This window comes from Lacerta agilis, chromosome 5, assembly GCF_009819535.1.
Source record: "Lacerta agilis isolate rLacAgi1 chromosome 5, rLacAgi1.pri, whole genome shotgun sequence".
Lineage (NCBI taxonomy): Eukaryota > Metazoa > Chordata > Lepidosauria > Squamata > Lacertidae > Lacerta > Lacerta agilis.
The window spans coordinates 92,444,580-92,468,821 of NC_046316.1; the positions used below are offsets into that span (position 1 = coordinate 92,444,580).

The 24,242-nt window shown below is 50.2% G+C and overlaps 1 protein-coding gene across 5 annotated transcripts in view; it reads right to left on the reverse strand.

The window, feature by feature from the left end:
* TNK2 (tyrosine kinase non receptor 2) overlaps positions 1-24,242 on the reverse strand; it is a 99,853-nt gene that overhangs the window by 17,225 nt on the left and 58,386 nt on the right. For all 5 annotated transcript variants that reach the window (XM_033150902.1, XM_033150903.1, XM_033150904.1 and 2 more), the window contains 6 exons: positions 22,657-22,869; positions 21,076-21,228; positions 18,541-18,818; positions 15,033-15,159; positions 14,136-14,282; positions 12,671-12,765 (listed from right to left, as the gene is read on the reverse strand). In XM_033150902.1, coding sequence (XP_033006793.1) covers positions 12,671-12,765; positions 14,136-14,282; positions 15,033-15,159; positions 18,541-18,818; positions 21,076-21,228; positions 22,657-22,869 — 1,013 coding nt within the window. The remainder of the gene's footprint in view (positions 1-12,670; positions 12,766-14,135; positions 14,283-15,032; positions 15,160-18,540; positions 18,819-21,075; positions 21,229-22,656; positions 22,870-24,242) is intronic.

A 24,242-nucleotide genomic window follows, 5' to 3' on the forward strand; every position in this document is an offset into this window, starting at 1 on the left:
CCACTGGTCCCATCACCTCCTGGCAAATAGAAGGGGAAGAAATGGAGGCAGGGAGAGATTTCACTTTCTTGGGTTCCATGATCACTGCAGATGGTGACAGCAGTCACGAAATTAAAAGACGCCTGCTTCTTGGGAGAAAAGCAATGACAAACCTAGACAGCATCTTAAAAAGCAAAGACATCACCTTGCCGACAAAGGTCCGTATAGTTAAAGCTATGCTTTTCCCAGTAGTAATGTATGGAAGTGAGAGCTGGACCATCAAGAAGTCTGATCGCCGAAGAATGGATGCTTTTGAATTATGGTGCTGGAGGAGACTCTTGAGAGTTCCATGGACTGCAATAAGATCAAACCTATCCATTCTCAAGGAAATCGGCCCTGAATGCTCACTAGAAGGACAGATCCTGAAGTTGAGGCTCCAGTACTTGGGCCACCTCATGAGAAGAGAAGACTCCCTAGAAAAGACCCTGATGTTGGGAAAGATGGAGGGCACAAGGAGAAGGGGACGACAGAGGATGAGATGGTTGGACAGTGTTCTCGAAGTGACTGGCATGAGTTTGGCCAAGCTGCGAGAGGCAGTGAAAGATAGGGGTGCCTGGCGTGCTCTGGTCCATGGGGTCACGAAGAGTCGGACATGACTGAATGACTGAACAACAACAACAACAGAGTTGGTGGCCATCTCTGACCCTTGTGGCAGGGAGTTCCATAGTTTAACTGTGCGCTGCCTGTCCTGAATCTTCCAACATTCAACTTCACTCACGGGTTTTGGCATTAGGAGAGAGGGAGGAAAGCTTTTCTCTACCCGCAGCGCAAAGAAAGGCAATCTTCAGGGGTGCTTACAGGGCAAAAGCTCGAGCAAGCAAGCCAAGCCGCACATTACAGAGGGACATAGCACCGAGTCACTAGCCAACATGGCCTTAGGAATATAGGCAGCTGCTTCATCTTAACAAGTCAGACCACTGATCCTTCTAACTCTGACTGGCAGCAGCCCTCCAGGGAGCCTTTCCTAGCCCTCCCCAGAGATGCTGAGAACCTGGGGTTTCTGCATCCAAACAGATGCTCCAGAGCTGAGCGACTTACACCCCTTCCCCACCTGGCTGGGGAACAGGGGGGAATTCCTCCCTGACTCAAACCAGGGGTGGCAACGAGCCAAACAACCCGAGAAAAAAGCCATTCACTGAGTCACCATTCCAGTAATAAATTTATGGTTTGCAACCCTGTGACATCGGCTGCCTTTCACGGTGGAATTTCCTGATGCTTCCGAGGGAAAAGTTCCAGAATGGGCAGGAACAAGAGAATCAGTGCAAATGGGAGGCACGTTTTTGGTGATTTCTGTGAGCTGACACTGAATATTCTGAAAAAAGGGTTCTTCTTTTTTTTTGGGGGGGGGCAACCAGGATACACCCAACATTATACCACGGCAGGGTGAACAGACCAGGCGAGTCATATTTCGCAAACTATCTGCAGACGTGAAAAATCAAATAACGCTCCTCTTTTCTGTTTGCTACAGGACTTGAATGGCGAGGCGATGAAATACCTTCTGCTAAGGTTTGTAGCTTCTCAGACCCACTCCCAAATTTTAAATGATATATTATTATGTGAGTTTTGGTAAAAGTAGGAGAGCCCAGCTGTTCAAGATACCGGGATAATCCCTCTGCCATGAGTTCGGTTTGAGCCCCATGTTGGGCGAAAGTTTCCTGCATCGCAGGGGGTTGGACTAGATGACCCTCGAGGTCCCTTCCAACTCTAAAATTCTATGATTCTATGTACCTCATTGCTCTCACCAAGTGGTTTATTTTTTTTAATTGCAAAAATATTTATATATTGGTGTTCATTTAAAAAACATACACACAGAGAGGTGTTTACAACAGTTATACATGAAACCACATACGACAAAAAATAACAATGTTAGAATCAGAAATCAACTACAGTCGTACCTTGGTTCTTGAACGGATTCCAGGAATCCGTTCGTCTTCCGAGGCGCGGCTTCCGATTGGCTGCAGGAGCTTCCTGCAGCCAATCGGAAGCCCCGTAAGCCGCATCGTACATTCAGCTTCCGAAAAACGTTCGCAAACTGGAACACTCACTTTGCGGTGTTCGGGAGCCAAAATGTCCGAGTCGCAAGGCGTTCCATAACTATGGAAATATGCATTCTTAATGGACTAATGGAATAGGAAAAATATCAGCAGCAGCTTTAAAGTTTGAAATACATTGGAAACTTCCGCCCCTGAAGAGGCTTGCAGTGATTTGAAACCCAAAGAATCCTGGGAACGGTAGTTTGGCAATGGTTTGAGGAATTGTCGCTCTGAGAGAGGCTAAACTACAGTTCCCGGGATTCTTCTCAAGGTGCTTTAAATGTCCTCTAACTTTATGGAGTGTTACAGGTATCTGAAGAAGTGTGCATGCACACGAAAGCTCATACCAGGAACAAACTCAGTTGGTCTCTAAGGTGCTACTAGAAAGAATTTTCGATTTTGTTTTGTTTATGGAGTGTGCACAGCCATACAGTCTATGTTTTGCTTTCGGTGTGCCATGAAATCCAGCCTGATTAAGCAGCCTTTCAACGATTGGGAAACCTTTGCCCAGTTCCTCGGTGCCCCGAGCGTGAGACTGTTAGTCCAGAACCGAGCGGAGGGCCTGGCTCTCCGTGTTCACAAGGGAGGAGGCGCCGGCTCCGCCTCTGGCAGCCGCCCTCCCGTTCTCCACGCTGAGTAATAAGTTGGCACAGAAAGACGACTCATCGAGAAGGTAAACAGGAAAGGGGGTGAGCCAGCCTTGATTGCAAGCGGGTGACTCACTAGGTAACTTCAGGAGACGGCCTGCGCTGTTAGCAGCCAGAGAGCACCTGCTCAGAGTTCCGGCTGCAGCAAAAGCAAAGCGAAGCCGTGTTAAGCTGTGGTACTCCCTGCCACAGGAGGCAGTGACGGCCACCAACTTGGATGGCTTCCCATTGGGGCACGGTGTCAGTTGCACTTAACTGAGGCCTTTAAACTTGTCCTATAAAGTATATTCTAATGTATTTTAATATTTGTTGGAAGCCACCCAGAGTGGCCGGGGAGACCCAGCCAGATGGGCGGGGTACAAATAAATCCTAGAATCCTAGAATCCTAGAGTTGGAAGAGACCCCAAGGGCCATCCAGTCCAACCCCCTGCCAAGCAGGAAACACCATCAAAGCATTCCTGACAGATGGCTGTCAAGCCTCCGCTTAAAGACCTCCAAAGAAGGAGACTCCACCACACTCCTTGGTAGCAAATTCCACTGTCCAACAGCTCTTACTGTCAGGAAGTTCTTCCTAATGTTTAGGTGGAATCTTCTTTCTTGTACTTTTAATCCATTGCTCCGTGTCCGCTTCTCTGGAGCAGCAGAAAACAACCTTTCACCCTCCTCTATATGACATCCTTTTATATATTTGAACATGGCTATCATATCACCCCTTAACCTTCTCTTCTCCAGGCTAAACATACCGAGCTCCCTAAATCATCATCATCATCATCATCATCTTCTGATGTTCTTATGGAACCTCCAGGTCCAGAAGCACTCTATCTAGACTTCTAGGTTTTTTTTTAGGAGCATTGGGCCACTGGGAACAGGATGCTGGACTAGATGGGCCTCTTCTTTGGCCTGATCCTGCTGCTTCAGGGCTCGTCTTATGGTCTTCTGCCTGCTAGAGAACTTCTCCTGCACACCTGAGGTGCTCTTGAACAGCTCCCATAAGTTCCCATGAGCTATGACACAACTATTTCTAGGATAAATATTGGGTCTGGTTTCTTTTCTTCTTTTGAAAAACCCATTCATCTCCAGTTTGGTGTAGTGGTTGGAATACTGAGCTGGAACCCAGAAGGCCAGGGTTCAAATCCCCACTCGGTCAGGAAGCTCAATGCCTCTCAGCCTATCCTACCTCACAGGGTTGTCGTGAGGATAAAGCTGGAAGTTGGTGGTGCAGGGACAGATCCATATAGGCCCCATCCTGAGCTCCTGGGATATATATCCAACAACCAACCAACCAACCAAGTCCGGTCCATTGGCATTTATGTCAAGAGATTAAAACTAGATCATATGCTCAAAATCTTCCTATGCGAGGGGGAAATCTGCCATGGAGGAAGTTAACTTTTTAAGCAGTGCAGTCACGTTGCTACTGAGGGTGATTCATGCTCACTGAGGTGGCGAGGAGGGGTCCCTGAAAAGTGTGCGAAGTCACCTGCAGCGCTTAGTCACCGTGAGTTTGCTCTGCATGAGCCGAGAGCAGCCGAGCTCCGGGCAACCCCAAGAGCCGCCCAATCCAACACGGTTCTCTGCTGCTTTTTAAAATGGGCTTCTACGTTTCCCGCGTGGCTATGTGCCGCCCCGATATTTTACGAGAGGGCGGAGGGTGAATGCTTTCGCGAACAAACGGCCGGACTGAGCATGCTGCACTTAATTCACAGCGGAGTCTTTACCCGTTCTCCTCTTAAGACGCCGCAGTTCCCCTGGGGAATCTGATTAAGCCTCTCTGCTTAAGCTCAGACTCACTTTTGCTTTGCTCTGTAGTTATAAACTCACAGAGCTGTAGAGTTGAAGGGGACCCCAAGGGCCATCTAGTCTGACCCCCTGCAATGCAGGAACCACAACTGGAAAATCCCAACCTCTCCAATGCAATCCAATCCTCCTTCTTATTTATGCTGCCGGAGAGCCCAGATAGCAATTGAAAGGTTTGGATTCTTTATTTTATTTTATTGCTCATACAAACCCCCTTTGGCACTAATTCTGCATTCCCTGTTCCCCGCGGCTGCAAGGAAGGAAAAGAGAGTGGAGAGAGCCATGGCCGGAGCCAAATAGCCTTATACTGAGTCAGACCTATGGTCCATCTACCTCAATACTGTCTGCTCTGACTGGCAGCGGCTCTCCAGGAGCGCAGGCAGGGAGTCTTCTGCTTCCCATGAAAAGCAGCTCTGCTCCACCTCTGAACGACAGCCCTTCTTCTAAAAACAACGTAAGACCCTAGTCCTCATGGAGGCTTTGTCTAAATGTGAGCACAGTGACTCGGACCGTTGGTCCACCTAGTGTTGCCCACACTGACTGGCAGCAGCGGCTCCCAGGATTTCAGGCAGCGAGCCTCTCCCAGCCCTACCTGGAAACGGTGCCAGAGGTTGGCCTTCTGCATGCAAAGCAGGTGCTCTGCGGCTGAGCTATGGTCACGCCCTCAAAGAAGGGCCAAATTCTGCAGGCAGGGCAATGGGGTCTGCCGCAAAAACGGGAGGGGAGGACCTGCTTGTCCAGGTGTTGCAGGATCTCAGTGCCCATCGTAGCTGCTGGGCGAAAGGCTCCCTGCCTCTGCATTAAACTGTACAGGTGATATGACTGGGAATGAGGAATGATCCTTCCTGATGGAGATTCCACGTTCCTGTGACGGGGTTTGGGAAAGGGACGGACGGACCCTGAGTTCCTTGGAAGGCAGGGCAGGAAGCGGATTTCATAAATTAGAAATTGCAACAACAACAATAAGAGCTCGAGACAAGAGGGAACAAGAGAAGTTAAGAACACAGCCAGATTTAGACACATCAGGCAGATAATGACCATTATATTATCGAGAACTGATACACTGGGGCAGATTAATCACCAGGGCTCTTGTGTGTCTCCTGCTGATTTCTACATCGGCGCAACTCCCACCACTTCCGAATACAGGCTCCAAATCTGGGGTTCCTGGCAGATGGAGCCCTGAAAAAGCCCAGGGCTCTTGCAGTTTATACCCGCTAACTGGCAGGCCTGGTTAAAAGCAGTCTTCATAGAATCACAGAATTGTCAGACGGGAACCCGGTGGTCATCTAGTCCAACCCCCTGCAATGCAGGAATCTCAACTAAAGCATTCCTGACAGGTGGCCATCTAACCGCTGCTTAAAAACCTCCAATGGAGGAGTTTCCACCATCTTCTGAGGGAGTCCATTCCACTCTGGCAGACAGAAAGATCTTGCTAATGTTTAATGTCTGAATCTCCTTTCTCGTCATTTGAATCCATTGGTTTGAGCCCTACCTTTCGGAGCAGGAGAAAACAAGCTTGCTCCATCTTCCATTTGACAGCCCTTGAGATATGTGATTATGGCTCTCATATCTCCTCTCGGTCTCCTCTTTCCCAGGCTAAACATACCCAGCTCCTTCAACCGTTCCTCATAAGGCTTGGTTTCCAGACCCTGGATCATCTTGGTTGCCCTCCTCTGCACACCTTCCAGTTTGTCGATATCCTTCTTAAACTGTGCTGCCCAGAACTGGAAACAAGACTCCAGATGGGGTCTGACCAAGGCAGAATTTGGTGAGGCTCTGGGGTTTGCGTGAGAGAGATGGACGGATCGTAGTTCGGTGGTAAAGCAGGTTCCACCTCTAGCATTGGCAGGTGGGGCTGGGAAAGACCCCCTGCCTGAACCCCTGGAGAGAGACTGCCATTCAGGGTAGGCAATACTGAGCTAGATGGACCCAACAGGCAGCTTCATATATTCAATTCCCTGCATCTCCAATTAAAGGGTGTTAGCATTTGGAGACCCTCTGCTCGTCAGAGGAGACAAAACGAGGCAAGATGACTTCAGCGGTGAGATGAACAAGGCTGAACCGTGTTGTTGTTTTTTTAAGCCTTAATGTGCATAAACCTCGGACTCCTGGACTCTTTGCACCCATCTGTCATCCTCGGGCAGGGCTGCAAGGAAATCAGAAACCATCCCTTTCCCTTTCCAACTACCGGTAAGCCTGGGTGGAATGTACAACCCAGGATGGTGGTTAATGTACAAGCCAGAATCATTATTCCTGCATTCCAGGGGGTTGGGCTAGATCAGGGGTCGGCAACCTAAGGCCCATGGGCCACAAGCGGCCCACAGGGGTTGTTTAACCGTCCCATGAGCTGCCCCCGAACAGAGCCACCAGCTCGGTGAGTCTCCATGCGCTGCGCTAAACCGGCTCAGCGTGACGCAGGGACTCGCTCCCGCGGCACTGGAAATCGCATCTGCGCAGGCACAGATGCTGAAAATCGTGGGCGCATGCGCGATCTGGCTCACGGAGGGATCTCTGCTGCAGTGAACCGGCCCAGGCGAAGAAAACCTTGCTGACCCCTGGGCTAGATGACCCCGTGGGGTCCCTCTACAATTCTATGATTCCATCAACCACAGTTGGATCCTGGCTTATTCCGAACCAATCAGAGCTTAAACGAGGCAAAGTTTCCAAGGGCGACTCTGGTTAGCCAAAAAGCAAAAGCTTTGCCATCTTGCCGCCCGCAAGGCTAAGCCAAGCACTGAATGCAAAGGAATTGAGGTATCTGCTCTGAAAGGTAAAGGGACCCCTGACCATTAGGTCCACTTGCGGACGACTCTGGGGTTGCAGTGCTCATCTCGCGTTACTGGCCGAGGGAGCCGGCGTACAGCTTCCGGGTCATGTGGCCGGCATGATTAAGCCGCTTCTGGCGAACCAGAGCAGTGCATGGAAACGCAGTTTACCTTCCCGCCGGAGTGGTACCTATTTATCTACTTGCCCTTTTGACGTGCTTTCGAACTGCTAGGTGGGCAGGAGCAGGGACTGAGCAACGGGAGCTCACCCCGTCACGGGGATTCGAACTGCCGACCTTCTGATCAGCAAGCTCTAGGCTCTGTGGTTCAACCCACAGTGCCACCTGTGTCCCAACGTTGAATGTAAAGGTAAAGGTAAAGGGACCCCTGACCATTAGGTCCACTCGCGGATGACTCTGGGGTTGCAGTGCTCATCTCACGTTACTGGCCGAGGGAGCCGGCGTACAGCTTCCGGGTGATGTGGCCAGCATGACAAAGCCGCTTCTGGCGAACCAGAGCAGCACACGGAAACACCGTTTACCTTCCCGCCGGAGCGGTACCTATTTATCTACTTGCACTTTTGACGTGCTTTTGAACTGCTAGGTGGGCAGGAGATCTTAAGGGGAGCCAGCAGGCTGAGGTCTGCTCCAGGGGTGGCAAACCAACGGGAAGCTCTGGACAAGACTTGCCAAAATTAACCAACAGGCACGTGAGCTTCCTAGCAGATTCTGCACTAGGTCAGTTAATGGAAGAGGAGCTGCCAGCTAGTTATTTTTCCCACTTCAGCCAGTCTTAAGCCAACTCTTGCCTGCATTTGCCGCGCAGGCGAGCAGGAGACCAGGGCAGGGTGCAAATGGGCATGCGCACTTCGCGCTTCCTAGAGATGCAACTCAGTGCGCAGAGCAGTTGCCTTGCATGCAGACGGTCCCAGGTTCAATCCCCAATGGCGTCTCCAGGTCGGGTTGAGAAAGAAACCCTGGAGAACAGCTGCCAGTCCGTGCGGGCAATACCGGCCAATGGTCTAACACAGCATAAGGCAGCTTCCTATGCCTTAAACCAACAACATGCAAAGGAAGTCCACTTAAAAGAAAAAAAACAAAGCATTCAAAGATCGTCTTGCATTTGAATCAGAGAATTGCAGAGTTGGAAGGGGACCCCCAAAGGTCATCCAATCCAACCCGTTGGAATGCAGGAATCTCGGCTAAAGCATTTGGTTTGAGCGTAACAAATTAGTTTTTCATTTTCCCGCCGCCCGAGCAATGGGTTGGGGTAACAAACAGATAGGTTGAGCCAATAAAGTGGCACGGCGGAACTGGAACCTGCAACCCCTGCTTCCAAAGTGTGCTCACCTGCCGCCTTGCAGAGCAATTTCCACCCGCGAAGTGGCGGCTGGGCAAACCGGCAGCGAAATGTTGTGCATGTACAGCCCCTTGAGAACATGAGCAGAACCTGGCTGCTGGATCAGGCGAAAGTTTGGGTAGCCCATCTCCTCCAGAAGGCCTGTTCTCAAAGGGGACAACCGGACTCCCCAATAGGAAACCGCAAAGCAGGACCCGAGTGCGAGAGCAGCAGCTCTCACTGCCTCCGGCGGTGGAATACAGTTCCCTCCACCCACCGGCCTCTGTTTCCCCTCCCCGCGCCCCTCCCTGGCACAAGCATCACCTGTGCCGGGTCTCCCCGGGGAAAATCCACGCCGGATCCTCAGGCGAGCCTCCCAGCCGGCAGGGAAGCCCGAGTCTCTCTCCCCGCTGCCTCCAGCACCACCGCCTGCTGAGTGTGAGAGAGAGGAAGGGAGGAAGGGCTGTTTATGTGCTCAGCCCTGTCACTCAGCAGGGCCGTGACGTAATGCTCTTTGCGCTACGCCCTCGTCGCTGGCTCTGGTTGCGTGCCAACTCCCTGCAATTAAGGCTGCCCAGCCCAGGAGCAAGAGTCACAGAGAGGCAGGCGGCAGCGAGAGCCGGTCCCTAAAGACACACCGTCCCGCCCTGGCTCACGGCCGCTGCTCGGAGGGGGAGACGGAGCCAGCCGCAGAGGGGCAGGAAAGGGGGCTCCAGGGACGGGCCCGACCTCTGTGTTCCGTCCTTCCGCTGGCATTCCGTTGCCAGCCTGGTGTCCTCCACAGAATGGGAGAGTTGGGAGGGATCCCCCCCAAAGGTCATCCAGTCCAACCCGCTGGAATGCAGGAGTCACAGCTGAAGAATTCCCGGCAACCTCTGCTTAAAAACCTCCAAGGAAGGAGAGTCTACCAGCTTCTGAGAGATTCTGTTCTCCTATCAAACAACTCTTACTGTCGGAAAGTTCTTCCTGATGTTTAGTCACAATCTTCGTTCTTATAACGTGAAGCCATGGGTTCGAGTCCTACCCTCTGGAGCAGGAGAAAACATGCTTGTTCCCTCTTCCATGAGGCAGCCCTGGAGATATTTGAAGATATCTCCACCCCCATCGTTCTGCCCAGACACTGAGGTTCAGTGCCGAGGGCTTTCTGGGGGTTCCCTCGCTACGAGAAGCCAGGGAACCAGGCAGGGGGCCTTCTCGGTGGTGGCACCCGCCCTGTGGAACGCCCTCCCACCAGATGTCAAAGAGAACAACAACTACCAGACTTTTAGAAGACATCTGAAGGCAGCCCTGTTTAGGGAAGCTTTTAATGTTTAATATATTATTGCATTTTAATGTTCTGTTGGAAGCCGCCCAGAGTGGCTTGGGTATAAATAATAAATTATTATTATTATTATTATTATTATTATTATTATTATTATTATTAGATAGGTCTCATATCTCCTCTCGGTCTCCTCTTTCCCAGGCTAAACATGCCCAGCTCCTTCAACCGTTCCTCATCAGGCTTGGTTTCCAGACCCCTGATCGTCTCGGTGGCCCTCCTCTGCACACCTTCCAGCTTGTCAACATCCTCCTTAAACTGTGGCGCCCAGAACTGGACACAGGACTCCAGGTGGGCGTCTGAGCAAGGCAGATGTGTTGGACCACAAATCCCATCAGCGGGGGCTGATGGCAGGGGCAGACCGAGGGCATCTCCTCCAGCTGGCAGAGCAGGCAGCCCTTGCCAAACCCTTGGGGAGAAAGAGACCCATTCCTAGTCCTGCCCCTCTGATATCCTTGCCACTGAATCATAGAACTGTAGAGTTGGAAGGGACCCCAAGAGTCATCTAGTCCAACCCCCTGCAACACAGGAATCAATCTGGAGGTGCCAGGACTGAAATCCGATGGGTCCCTGCCAAAAAAATCTCGGCCCACTCCCCTCAAATCCAAATTCATCAAAAGCCCCCCCCCCTCCTGCATAGTATTTTAACAATTCTTTCATTGTCCTTTTCTCTAAAAAATCCTGTTCTTACAATGGCCACCCAGGTGCCCTTGGGACGCCCACCTTCAGGGCCCCCTGGCATCCAGAGGAATACCCTCTTCCCCTTCCTGCTTCTCCTCAGGCCAGGCTGCTCTGCCACCAAGGGCAGGACAATCGCCTCTTTCGGAAAACCCTTCTGCAGTTGCCAGGTCTTCTGGGAAAACCGTGCCAGGGTAGCTAGCCAGCCAGCCAGCTGGTGCCGTCTCCTCTGCGGGCATGAGGATCAGGTGAGCGTGGGTGGCAGGGAGCGGCAGGCAGGGCGGGGGCGGGGGCGTGCGAGAGAACGTGGCATGCCGAGCACTGGAGGGTACGCAAGCCAAGGCAGAAATCACACTCCGGGGAAAGGAGTGACTCACGAGACGGGGCCCTGGCAAGGGAGGCCGGCCGCTCCAGAGCCCGGGTGGCACTGCTTCGGCATGGCACGCAGACTGGCAAAGGGCAGGGCACCGTCACAGACTCGTAGGGTTGGAAGGGACCCCCGGGAGTCATCTAGTCCAACCCCCTGCAATGCAGGAATCACAGGTGGAGAACCCCTGGCAGATGGCCGCCCAATCTCTGCTGAAACGCCTCCGAGGAACCCCAGACAGCCTCGACGCGGAGAGTAAACCCAGCAACACCGAGCTTCAGCAAACGTAGCCCCTCCGAGCATCCCGCCCACAAAAGCTTTATGTATTAATTCATTCTATTTGTCCCATAAAATCTATGCACCACTTGATTGTAAATCAACACACCTGCACACACCTCAAAGCTGTCTACGGAAAAAAGAGAAGGCAATAAGATGACCCATGTGAAAATGTTAGCAGCGATAAGGTACGGCTTTTGAAAAGTTAAAGCAACACTATTTAAACTCGCAAACAGTTTCTAAGCATCTGGGTCAGCCAGGATCCCTGCCCCTGACTCCAGGGGGGAGCAGCAGAAAGACTTCCCAGCTATCTTAAGCGGAAACCAAATGTAATTGGATGCCATGCACGCCACATTCCCCTCCTTCCCAAAGCACAGCTCCCATGAGATTCCTGAGCCCATCCCTCGCATTTTATGATGATCCAGGGCGATTTCAATCATGTAAAAACACTCTGATTCCCGGAGCATCCGTGGGCCAGGCTGAGAAGGCGATTGGGCCGCATCCGGCTCACGGGCCTTAGGTTGCCTACCCCTGCAGTGAGCCAACACCCTGGTCAGACTCTCTCTCTTCCCAGGGACTCTTTGGCAGGTGGAATCCCAGATTCATAGAATCGTAAAGTTGGAAGGGACCCCCAATAATCATCTAGTCCAACCCCCCCCCCCGTGATGCAATACACTTTCTGCCCAACATGGGACTCGAACCCACGACACTGAGATAATAATAATAAATAATAATAAAAATTTTATTTATACCCCGCCCTTCCCAGCCAAAAAAACGGGCTCAGGGTGGCTAACACCAATTAAAATCACAGCAAAAAACCTAAACACAATCAATTTAAAATAACAGATTAAAATACAAATTTAAAAATTCAATATTAAAACTGCAGTCTCATTTTCAAATAACCCACCAATAAAAGAATGAAGCATAAATATTAAACAGAAAACAACCCAAAGGCCAGGTGGAACAGCTCCGTCTTGCAGGCCCTGCGGAAAGATGCCAAATCCCGCAGGGCCCTGGTCTCTTGTGATAGACTGTTCCACCAAGTCGGGGCCAATACTGAGAAGGCCCTGGCCCTAGTTGAGGCCAACCTAGCGTCTTTGTTGCTCGGGACCTCCAAAAGATTATTATTTGAGGACCTTAAGGTCCTACATGGGACATACCAGGAGATCAAGAGTCTCGCACGAGACCGACTGAGCTATCCCACAACAACCTGCGAAAAAACAGCCTTTGCAAAGCTGGTGGACCCCCCCCCCCAGGTGATTTGGGTGACCGTCTTGCAGAATAAGTTGCATTTCTCGGTATATATGCATATGGCTGCACTGCCCTCGGTGCATAAGATTTCTTAGGCGAGCTCAGAATTTGCCCGCCTGGGTCCCTCTCGAAGTTTCCCCAGTCTTCCCCTTGCCCCACACTACCTGCCCTCGATGACCGTGATGATGTCGTTCAGTTCGATGTGGAGCTTGTCTGGCTCGTCGAAATCTTGCAGGGCCCGCATATCCGTGGGCTGAGCCTGGGGGAGGAAAGCAGGGGAGACGTGAAGGCTCAGCAAAGAGACGACCCAGCCAAAAGCTTGCAGATCTGCTGGGAGGGAAACTGCCCAGGCCCCCCAGCCAAAGACGAGGACCTGAGGGACCAGAGTTCGAATCTCCACTTAGCCGCCGATGAGCTCGCTGGGCCAGTCGCAGTCTCTCCGCCCTAACCGACCTCGCAAGGTTGTTGTGAGGGTAAAACTAGGCTGAGAGCCACGCGTGCCACCCGGAAGTAAGTGTTGCGGTTTGCGAACGTTTTTCGGAAGCCGAATGTCCGATGCGGATGTCGGCTATTGTTTCCGGGGTGCCTGCATCAATCAGAAGCTGTGCCTTGGTTTTTGAACATTTCGGAAGTCAAACGGACCTCCAGAACGCATTAAGTTTGGCGCTTTCTTTGTTGCTATTTATTTTGCGTTTTTGTTTTTTTGGGCTTTTTCGGTTATTTTGTTTTTGTGGCTGTGTGGAACCCAGTTCAGCTGCTGATTGATTGATTGATTGATTGACTGTGGAAATGGATAAAAGCCATTTCCAAACAATAACTATCATCAGTGTGGGTAAGGGAAAAAAAGTAATTTTTATTTTTAATCATCTACAATACTATCTTATTTGTTTTATAGTACAGTACATTGATTATTGCTTTCATTTTATGGATCTATGGTCTCGTTAGATAGTAAAATTCATGTTACATTTCTGTTTTAGAGGTTGTTTCTAAAAGTCTGGAACGGATTAATCTGTTTTGCATTACTTTCTATGGGAAAGCGTGCCTTGGTTTTGGAACGGACTTCCGGAATGGATTAAGTTTGAGAACCAAGGTATTAACTGTAAAATAAAATAGAACCTGTGGCAGTTGCGTCCCCCTCTCTCTCTCACTAGGTGGCAGCACAGAGGACACCCAAATAAGAGATGCCCCCAAGGGTTTCTGAGTCACAGAATCCTAGAACTGTAGAGTTCGAAGGGACCCCAGTGGTCATCTAGCCCAACCCCCTGCAAATGCAGGAACCCCTAAACAATCCTTGACAGTAGGCCATCCAACCTCTGCTTAGAAACCTCCAAGGAAGGAGAATCCACCACCTTCTTTCTGAGGGGTCCATTCTGCTATCGAACAGCACTTACCACCAGAAAGCTCTTCCTGATATTTAGTCAGAATCTCCTTCCTTGTAACTTGAAGCCAAACTTGAGGTTTGGGGCCTACCCCCCACAGCAGCAGAAAACAAGTTTGCTCACTTACATCCAAGGTTCCCCATTCCTCCACACGTGATTTAGTTTGGGGCGCACGGGTTAACACTGATTTTCCCAGCGGCTATTGTTTTGCATTCCTCCCCAAAAACCCAAAACACCTCTGGGAAAATACCTCCAAGAGGAAGTCACGCAGGGCCAGAAATGTGGGTCGGTCTTCTGGCTTGTGTGCCCAGCATTGCAGCATGACGTTGTAAATGTCCTGGGGACAGTCTTCCGGCCGCGGCAGCCGCTCTCCCTCCTTGTCGATCTTGTGCAAAATCTAGGCAAAGGAAACAGGGTTCAGGAGTGCCAGCCGGAACCGGACCTACCGGCAAGCCTCCTCGGTGAGGACTAGGAGCTTGATGGCAACGCAGGAGGTCCACCGCACATCATTTTAAAACAACAACACCCTCTCGTTTGTGAGGATTTCAGGTCTTTTCTCACGAAATTATAAGATGCCTGCTTCTTGGGAGAAAAGCAATGACAAACCTAGACAGCATCTTAAAAAGCAGAGACATCACCTTGCCGACAAAGGTCCGTATATTTAAAGCTATGGTTTTCCCAGTAGTGATGTATGGATGTGAGAGCTGGACCATAAAGAAGGTTGATCGCCGAAGAATTGATGCTTTTGAATTATGGTGCTGGAGGAGACTCTTGAGAGTCCCATGGACTGCAAGAAGATCAAAACTATCTATTCTGAAGGAAATCAGGCCTGAGTGCTCACTGGAAGGACAGATCCTGAAGCTGAGGCTCCAGTACTTTGGCCACCTCATGAGAAGAGAAGACTCCCTGGAAAAGACCCTGATGTTGGGAAAGATGGAGGGCAAAAGGAGAAGGGGACGAGAGGATGAGATGGTGGGACAGTGTTCTCAAAGCTACCAACATGAGTCTGACCAAACTGCGGGAGACAGTGGAAGACAGGAGTGCCTGGCATGCTCTGGTCCATGGGGTCACGAAGAGTCGGACATGACTAAACGACTAAACAACAACAAGTTGAGGCACTGCGCAGACCAGGCCCCTGCGATCGTACCTGACTGCCGTTGAGGCCAATCCAAGGCTCCTGTCCGTAGGTGAACATCTCCCACAACGTCACGCCAAACATCCAGGTGTCGCTGGCATGCGAGAAGGTGCGGGTCTTCAGGCTTTCAGGAGCGCACCTGGATTTGCAGGTGTGCAGGAGGAAAGAGAGAGATGTGTCAGTGCAATTTGAAGGGGGGGTTGGCAGGTATAAATGCAGATCAAAACAATGCTGGGTGGAGAATGAGATGGTTTGGTTAGCCCGAAGATGGAAAACGAGCGAGGTCCCAACCTAAGAAGAATGGCAACTTAAGCTGACAGAATATGCGCCTCAGATAAAATACAAAACCGTGTATATCTCTGGATAGAAATGTATTAATTATAGAACTAAACTGACAATATCATCATACCAAAAGTAGACATAGATATTTCCTCAGAGGCAAAGCCTATATATGCTTTAAAAAATCAAATGTTCCCAATGTTGGTGAAACGGGAAGATTTGAAGCTGTGCCACCGGTCGGGAGGACATACCCACACGTCTGAATGACTTTGTATAACCTTCTCCAACATTGGGAAGATAGACCCATACGTCTTATAGACTTTTGCATAACCATTTTTAACATTATATTGCACTTTGAACCAGCACTTTGATGTTTAAAAGCATATATAGGCATTGATATTGTCAGTTTAGATCTATAATTAATACATTTCTATCCAGAGATATACACGGTTTTGTATTTTATCTGAGGTACAGATACCGTGACTGTCTGTTGTTGTTTCTACTGACAGAATACGCGCAGCTTGCAGACTTAACATACAGAATAAGTGAACAAGAAGGACATACGTTTAAAGAAGATTTGAAAACGTCTATTGACTAAATGGGGGGAAGCTGCGTACACTTCAAAACGTTGGCAGCGTTAAGAAATATTCCACGGTGTAAATAAGTTTTGATGACTGCAATAATGGAACACTGAATGGTTTAGTTTTTGTAAAATACGCAGGGATCTATGATATGCAAAATGAACCATGGAAAGAGAAGAAGGGAAGTCATTGATATTTTAAGGATGTTTAAATGAGTATTTTAAACGGTAAAACAGAAAATTTAATAAAAAATTATATGCAAAAAGGGAGAGAATGAGATGTGTTCAGCTAGGGACACTCCTAAGATGTAAGAACAGCATCAGACCATTGGCTCATATAGTATGGCAATCTCACAGGTAAACTGGAACATGAGATGCAAAGACACTCTTTGCATCACCCTCCTCAAGACCTCCATAGAAATTTGATTATGGGGCACCATCTGGGGAAGCTGGGGGACCAAGCCCCCCCACCCAAAAAAAACATTTTCAAGGAAATATTTTTGCTGCTAATTCAGCCTGGCCTCGTTTTCCTTTCTGTATATAATTTTATTAAATTTTCTGTTTTACAATTCAAAAGATTTATTTAAACCACCTTAAAATGTCAATGACTTCCCTTCTTCTCTTTCCATGGTTCATTTTTGCATTTCATAAATCCCTCCTTATTTTACATAAACTATACCATTCAGTATTCCATTATTTCAGGCTTCCTCAACCTCGGCCTTCCAGATGTTTTGAGACTACAATTCCCATCATCCCTGACCACTGGTCCTACTAGCTAGGGATCATGGGAGTTGTAGGCCAAAAACATCTGGAGGGCCGAGGTTGAGGAAGCCTGCATTATTACATCCATCAAAACTTGTTTACTCCTTGCCTGCTCAAATAGTCATTAAGATGTGTTTAGAATAAAAAGATGAAAATATGGTTAAGTAGAGAAGAGATTTGAAGATTTGTATATAATGGTGAAAGTATAAAAAATGACAGATAGAATAAAGTAATAAATCAGAATTATGAACCGTTGTAAAAGCAGTGGAAGTACATCTAGAAGATCAATTGTGTATGCTTATTGTTGATTTTCTTTTGCCCTAATTCTTTTCTTTTCTGTTTTCCTCTTTCCTCTTTCTTCCCTTCCCCCTTTTTTTCTTTCTCTTTTCTTTCTCTTTTTTCTTATTAATCTTCCTTTTCCTTCACTTTCAACAACCATCCTGTGTGGGGTACAACTAGTTACATCAATGATGGAAAGTGATTCTTTTAATGCTTTCCCCCCCTCTTTGTCTTTTTATGTGGATACTGGCGATGTTTTAAATCAGTATTTGTATATGCATATGTATATATGTAAGTATTTTAAATAAGTAATAAAGATTTGTAAAAAAACAAAACAAAACAAAAACTAAACTAAACTTGTTTACACTGTTGAATTGATCTTAATGCTGCCAAGTGTACACAATTTTCACCCATATAATCAATAAACATTTCCCAATCTTCTCTAAATGTACCGTATTTTTTGGTCCATAAGGCGCTCCGGACCACTAGACGCACCTGTTTTTTAAAGGGGAAAAACCAGGATAAAATATTTTCCTGGTTTTCCTCCTCTAAAAGGCAGGGAGGGGTGCGCTGGAGGGGGAGCCCTTCACAGCGGCTCATCCCCGCTTGCTTTAAAGGGACATGGGGACGAGGGGAGAACCTGGCACGACCCAGCAACACCCCCGTCCCTTCCTGCTGCCTCCCCCATCCCCCGCCGCGTTCGGCAGGAGGTGGGGGGGAGGCAGCGGAGATGTTGCTAGATCGTGCCCAGCACCTTTCGGCGAACGGAGGTACTGGCACGATCCAGCAACATCGCCGCTGCCTCTCCCCACCTCCCGCCGAATGCGGCGGGGGATGGGGGGGGAGGCCGTGGGAGCGAAGCCTTCGCTCCATAAGGCGCACAGGGATTTCCCCTTCCTTTTTAGGAGGGAAAAAGTGTGTCTTACGGAGCGTTAAATACGGTATGTTCTTCTTGTTCTCTTATTCTATATGTGAAGTCCGCAAGCTGCGCATATTCCATCAGCCATTTTTCTTTGGTTGGAACCTCGCTCGTTTTCCATTTTGTGGCTAACGAAACACGGTCCGTAGTAGTGGCATACATAAATAACTTTTTTTGACACTTGGGAATTTCCGTCTGACTTATTCCCAACAAAAAGGGCTCATGGAATCCTAGAATCCTAGAGTTGGAAGAGACCACAAGGGCCATCCAGTCCAACCCCCTGCCAAGCAGGAAACACCACCAAAGCATTCCTGACAGGTGGCTGTCAAGCCTCCGCTTAAAGACCTCCAAAGAAGGAGACTCCACCACACTCCTTGGCAGCAAATTCCACTATCCAACAGCTCTTACTGACAGGAAGTTCTTCCTAATGTTTAGGTGGAATCTTCTTTCTTGTAGTTTGAATCCATTGCCCCGTGTCCGCTTCTCTGGAGCAGCAAACAACCATTCACCCTCCTCTATATGCCTCTGTTTTTTAGTGGAAAGTACTTTAAAACATTTTTTCCCAATTCATTATGGATTCCTTTCTGGGTTTTGTGGTGTGTGTGTGTGTGTGTTGCGTTGCACTGCTCGATTACATCCTGCCATTTTTAGCTCGGGTTTCTGCTAAGCCAGCCTTGACGGACGAGCCGCGGGTGACTCACCAGGCGAACGGCACCTTTCGATGCTCTTGCATGACATAGTGGTCGTCATTCTTGGGCAAGGCCCTCATGAGCCCGAAGTCTCCGATCTTGACCAGGTCGTTCGTGGCCAGCAGGATGTTGCGGGCAGCCAGGTCCCGGTGGATGAAGCGCTTGGACTCCAGGTAGGCCATGCCGCGGGCGATCTGGATGGCGTACTGGCACAGGGTGGCGATGAGGAAGTGCCCCTGGTTCTTGCGCAGCCGGTCCAGCAGGGAGCCGAGAGGGGCCAGCTCCGTGACCTTGGAGGCGGGACAGAAAGAAGGTCACGCACAGCGGAGGCCAAGACCTTCGGATCGGGGTTGGCGATAGGGCCGCTGCCCGGTTACAGAGACCAGAACTGATTCATAAGAGTGATAGAGTTGGGACGGGACCCCCAAGGATCATCAAGTCCAACCCCCTGATTCTCCGGGTCCCTTCCGACTAATAATTAATTAATTGATTAATTAGCCACCCATCCGACTGGGTTGCCAGTCTGGGAGACTTCCAAAACGATATTCAGACACAAAAACACCCCTCAAACGTTTCTGTGATTCTATGAATTAATCAATTAAATCTGCACGCCTTTGAATAGGACAGTATTGAAATGTGTGGGGAATTGGATCGGATCCACACCGAGTTAGGTGGACACTGAAATTAGCTTAGCCACACACAGCTCACTTGGCGCTTTGGTTCCCATGGGACCTGTTTGGGGGCCAAATCTGTGCGTGTGGCAAAGGTGGTCACTCCAGGAGCTGTGCGATTCTGACTCATGGTTTAAGCAGACATCTTTCCCCACAGTTACAGGTGGGTAGCCGTGTTGGTCTGCCATAGTCGAAACAAAATAGGAAATTCTTTCCAGTAGCACCTTAGAGACCAACTGAGTTTGTTCTTGGTATGAGCTTTCGTGTGCATGCACACTTCTTCAGATACACTGAAACAGAAGTCACCAGATCCTTAAATATAGTGAGGGAGTGGGGAGGGGTATTACTCAGTCTATTTCAGAAATAGACTGGAAAGAGAAGTGGCTGAATTGCAACTAATCACCAAACTTAAAGCCATGGAGAAACCTGGTCTGAACAAAGACATTGGATTCTTATCTCATTATACATGACAAAGCTATCTTTAGCCATCTCACCCCTTGCCTTTCCCTGCAAGACTAAGTGCAGCCGTTAAGAGTCGTCAACAGGTTTTCCACACCTATCAGCTGATTACCCATTCCTACCACCCTTCTGAGTAATACCCCTCTCACTATATATAAGGGTCTGGTGACTTCTGTTTCAGTGTATCTGAAGAAGTGTGCATGCACATGAAAGCTCATACCAAGAACAAACTCAGTTGGTCTCTAAGGTGCTACTGGAAAGAATTTTCTATTTTGTTTCATCTTTCCCCATAGTTCAATGAAAAACCGATTTGATCGATTGATTAAAGGTTGGCACCTGACTTAATTCACATTGCAAGATTACAGTGACAACTGCTAATGGTGCCCTCATAAATCTTAAGGCTGCATTTGGGTATTTTTAAGGCAGCCCCTCCCCCCCCAAAAAACCTTTGTGCTCTCTGGAAGTTGCTGAACTACAACTCCCATCATCCCCAGCAACATCCGGCCATGCTGGCTGGGGCTGATGGGAATTGTAGTCCAGCAACATTTGGAGTCCCCCTAGGTTGCAGAAGGCTGGAACAAGGGCATGCTGGGTGAGGAGAGAGCCAGGTAACTCCCTGGACCTCAAGAGAAGGCGGCTGATGAGATGAGCAAGAGTAAGTGAAAGAGAAACAGCCAGCCCTTCTGTCCTGGAGAATCAAGATGGCTCCCGGTACGTTTCCAAGCACAATTCAAAGTGTTGGTGCCGGCCTTTAAAGGGCCTCAGCCCAGTATACCTGAAGGAGCGTCTCCACCCCCATCGTTCAGCCCAGACACTGAGGTCCAGCTCCGAGGGCCTTCTGGTGGTTCCCTCACTGTGAGAAGCGAGGTTACAGGAAACCAGGCAGAGGGCCTTCTTGGTAGTGGCGCCCTCCCTTCAGATGTCAAGGAAAGAAACAGCTATCTGACTTTCAGAAGACATCTGAAGGCAGCCCTGTTTAGGGAAGTTTTTAACGCTCGATGTTTTATCGCAGTGTTTTTCAACCACTGTTCCGCGGCACACTAGTGTGCCGCGAGATGTTGCCTGGTGTGCCGTGGGAAAAATTTGTTTATTTGATTCCTATTCAAGAGAATTACTTTATATATAGTCAATATAGGCACAGAGTTAAATTTTTTAACATTTTCTAATGGTGGTGTGCCTCGTGATTTTTTTCATGAAACAAGTGTGCCTTTGCCCAAAAAAGGTTGAAAAACACTGTTTTATCGTGCTTTTAATATTCGGTTGGGAGCCGCCCAGAGTGGCTGGGGAAACCCAGCCAGATGGGCGGGGTATAAATAATAAATTATTATCGTTATCCACTACCAGTCCCAGCCCCAAACACCACTTTCCCTCGGTGGCAGGAGCCCAGAAGCGGCGCCTGTCCTCAGCCTCTCCTCACCATCTTCATGGGGTTGGAGAGCACCACGCCGTAGAGGCGGATGAGATTCAGGTGGTCCAAGGAGTGCATGGCGTTGACCTCGCGGATGAAGTCGTCAAGGGCTTCCGGTTGGCTCAGCACGTCCGTCTTGAGGCATTTGACAGCCACGTTCAGCTGGGGGAGGAAGCAAGAGTTTGAAGAAGAAGAAGAGGAGTTTGGATTTGATATCCCGCTTTATCACTACCCGAAGGAGTCTCAAAGCGGCTCACATTCTCCTTTCCCTTCCTCCCCCACAACAAACACCCTGTGAGGTGTGTGGGGCTGAGAGACTTCAGAGAAATGTGACTAGCCCAAGGTCACCCAGCAGCTGCATGTGGAAGAGCGGGGACGCGAACCCGGTTCACCAGATTACGAGTCCACCGCTCTTAACCACTACACCACACTGGCTCTCCCAGTGCCACTCCAATCTTGCAAAACCTACATAAACGTTCTGTTCAGCTGACCGCTGGTGCCTGGATTCTCTTGGCCAGACCAGGATAAACCCACAGGTGCATCAAACCCCAATATTTACCCAGTGGTAAAAAAAGGTAAAGGACCCCCGGACTGTTAAGTCCAGTCAAAGGCGACTATGGGGTTGTGGCGCTCATCTTGCTTTCTGGTGCAATGGGACACTGTGACGGAAGCCAGAGAGCACGGAAATGCTGTTTACCTTCCCTATTTATCTACTTGCACTTTGATGTGCTTTCAAACTGCTAGGTTGGCAGGAGCTGGGACCAGGCGCGGAGGAAGCCTCGCTACCCGGGGCGGCGAACGGAGGCACCCCCTGGGGGCAGGGCGTTGTGGTGTGATGTCACACCGCAACATCAGGACAGAGTGCGCATGCCAGATTTGGTGCATGCTCACTCCGCCGCCAGGCCGCCGCTGCCGCTCCCGCGGTGACCTTGCAAGCCGCTGAGCGATCGGCAGCTCGTGGGGCTGACGCACGCGAAAAGCAGCATGGCCTTATGCCCGCCGCGAACGGTCAGCAAGCCCACGAGCCGCCGATCGCGCGCGACAGCCCCATAGCGGCACGGACGGGCTGCGGGGTGGAGCGGCCTCGCTCCGCGGTTTGCTCACAGGCCGCCGAGCAGGTTTACAAGCAGGCTGCGTGGCGAGGCTGCCTCGCTCTGCGGCTTGCTCAGGGCCCGCCGGCAGGGCAGGGCCGGCCCAAGTGTCACCCAGCCTCCCCTGTAACCTGGGCGCCCCACCCCTACGCCCCGCCCTCGCTACACCACTGGCTGGGACAAAGCAACGGGAGCTCACCCCACTGGGCGGATTCGAGCCGCCAACCTTCTGATCAACAAGCCCAAGAAGCGTTTTAATCCTGCTGGCCACATGACCAGGAAAGCTGTTTGTGGACAAACGCCGGCTCCCTCATCCTGAAAGCAAGATGAGCGCCGCAACCCCAGAGTCGCCTTTGACTGGACTTAACCATCCAGGGGTCCTTTACCTTTTAGCCAACAGGAACATACTGGCTAAACTCCCCCATCAGCTCCATTACTGCCAGCGCAGCAGGAAGCCAGAGGGAGGAAAGCCTGGGGGGGGGGAAGGTGGCCCCCTTACCAACTTGCCGGTGGGCGTGCACCACTCCCCTCGCCGCACCACCCCGAAGGAGCCGTCGCCCAGCTTCTCGAAGAGCACCAGGTCCTTTTCGCTGATCAGGCATGTCAAGGCCTGCTGCTGGCCCTCCTCCAGGGGGGGCGGGGTGGACTGCTTGCCCAGGCCGCACTGCGCCAGGGGCTGGAAGTCAGAGTCCGGCCGCTTCCCGCTGAAGACCTGCGCGGAAGGAGAGGGGGATTATTTATTTGTTTTGTAAAATCTACACAGCGGCAATGGTCTTTTCCTTAGGGTCTGCTCCCGAAGCCTTTCTCACAAATGAGTATAGCCTCGAGGCAGCGGAGGTTTAGGGTCAGAGTTTTCCTTCTCCTCTAATGCAATTTTTTTTAAAAAAATTGTCATTATATTGGGATGCCCTGGGATGCATTTTTAAGAAGGGCAAGATGCAACCGTCCGAAGGAAATTAAACAAAGACACGTTAAGGGTCATTAACCACCTCGAGATACATTTTGTTTTTTTTATATAAGTAAATAAGAAAGGTATAGACACGCACAGGGAGATGGATGAGGGTGGCAGCAGCTGAGGGCCTGAGAAGACTGCCCTTTCCCCACATCCATCCCATAGTCTGAGCTTCAGAGGGACGTCACGGCATATTCCCAAACACTCCAACTTCCCAGGGACTGGTGAGGTACCTAACGGGTCTCTGAGCAAGAGAGAAGGCCTATTGGCCAGGGGGTTCCGGGTGGGAGGGACGGTTCTCTTATGATCCCCATCTCCCCGTAAAACATCCAAAAGGATTCTCACGGTGCCCAGGATTCGATCAGGGAACCAGCCCGCCTGGGGTGCTGTAAAGAAGGGAAGGGAAAGTATTCATGTGCCACTGAATCACAGACAACCTCTAAGCGGGGGTTGCTTCAGCTGCTGTTAAGTCACCAGGAGCTGCATGTTCGGCGGCCGCAGGACACTGGGAAACTGAGACAGCGGAGTGGCTGGAACTCTTTAACAGAAGTGCTGCATGCTGCAACATTTTGCTGCAGTCCCAGTGGTACCTCTGAAAACTCACTTGTAGGGCATGGAGGGAGAACCGGGCAGGGTTAATTCCTCTGTGTCTCGCTCAGGAGCTTCTCGGAAGCAGCTGCCTGGCTACTATAAGCAGCAGAATACTGGACCTCAAAGGGTCTCTGGCCTGATCCTGGTTTCATAAGGCATCCCAGGGGACAAGCCCCTTCAGATTCCCACCGTCTCCAGCAAAAGGAGAGCTTCTCTCTGCAATGATCTGCAAGCAGTTAAACGCCTGGCTCCAAGCCAGCCACGAAGGTTAATTCAATGCTCTCCTGATAATTGCTGTGAATTCAATTTGCTGCCGTTGAGCTCGGAGACATCGCGGCCAATTGCAGCTATTTATCACTTCCACCACGGGCTTGCTGCTTGCACGTCGGTCTGTGTGCATGCGCGGGGGACGGCAGGGACCCCCCCTCCCAACTGCAGCACCCTATGCAAACAGACGTTAATAACAGCAGAATTGGCAGAGTCAGTCCACCAGCAGCAATGCAGCCAGGCGATGAAAATTTGCTCCCAAGGATGCCTCAGCC